The sequence below is a fragment of the Apis dorsata genome, unplaced genomic scaffold (assembly GCF_000469605.1).
Source record: "Apis dorsata unplaced genomic scaffold, Apis dorsata 1.3 scaffold_1104, whole genome shotgun sequence".
Taxonomy (NCBI): domain Eukaryota; kingdom Metazoa; phylum Arthropoda; class Insecta; order Hymenoptera; family Apidae; genus Apis; species Apis dorsata.
Genome location: NW_006264202.1, coordinates 244,994 through 245,571, shown reverse-complemented (window position 1 = coordinate 245,571; position 578 = coordinate 244,994). Strand labels below are relative to the sequence as shown.

The 578-nt window shown below is 49.5% G+C and overlaps 1 protein-coding gene across 3 annotated transcripts in view; it reads left to right on the top strand.

The window, feature by feature from the left end:
• LOC116184859 (mucin-19-like) overlaps positions 1–578 on the top strand; it is a 99,626-nt gene that overhangs the window by 172 nt on the left and 98,876 nt on the right. For all 3 annotated transcript variants that reach the window (XR_004151680.1, XR_004151679.1, XM_031514680.1), the window contains exon 1: positions 1–537. This exon is cut by the window's left edge and continues 172 nt beyond it. Coding sequence is in view for 1 of the 3 variants with exons in the window: in XM_031514680.1 (XP_031370540.1) it covers positions 425–537 (113 nt within the window). In the remaining 2 variants the exon portion in view is untranslated. The remainder of the gene's footprint in view (positions 538–578) is intronic.

Here is a 578-nt window from a genome sequence, read left to right as displayed (position 1 = left end):
GGTCCGAGCTTCGTCCGAAACGAAGCGCCTCCGTACCGTTCTCCTTCTTCTTCTCTTATGAGAACGTGCCGTCGGGGACGACGCTTCGTCGAACCGTTCGTCGTTCGATCGGTTCTCCACGTTTCACCTCTTCGTGCACCTCTTCTTATCCCTCTTTCTTCATCCAACTTTATAGCCTCTATATTTTTCTCTATCTTTCTTTTAATCTTCTTTCCTATTCTTCCTGTTCTTCTCCTCCCAGTTTTTTCTCGACTTCTTCCTCTTAAATCTTCTTCTTTTTCTTCTTCTTCTTTTCGGTCTCGATAGGTGTCACGGTGAAACGAACGTGGTGCACGCTCCGCGTGGTGGTGCTGGTGCTTGGTGTTGGTGGTGGTGGTGGTGGTGGTGGTGGTTCTTTTGGTGTTGTCGATGGTGTCGGTGGTCGATGGTGATCGGTGAATCGAGCGACCAGGGAGTCGTCTCACCCTTGGAATCCTTTCGCTTTCTCTTGGTCGAGGAGGGGAGATCGCGCGAATCATGGCCTCCTACAGGAGCTATGTAAGTGTTCAAAGATAGTTTCGATAGTTTTTGCTCCTTAC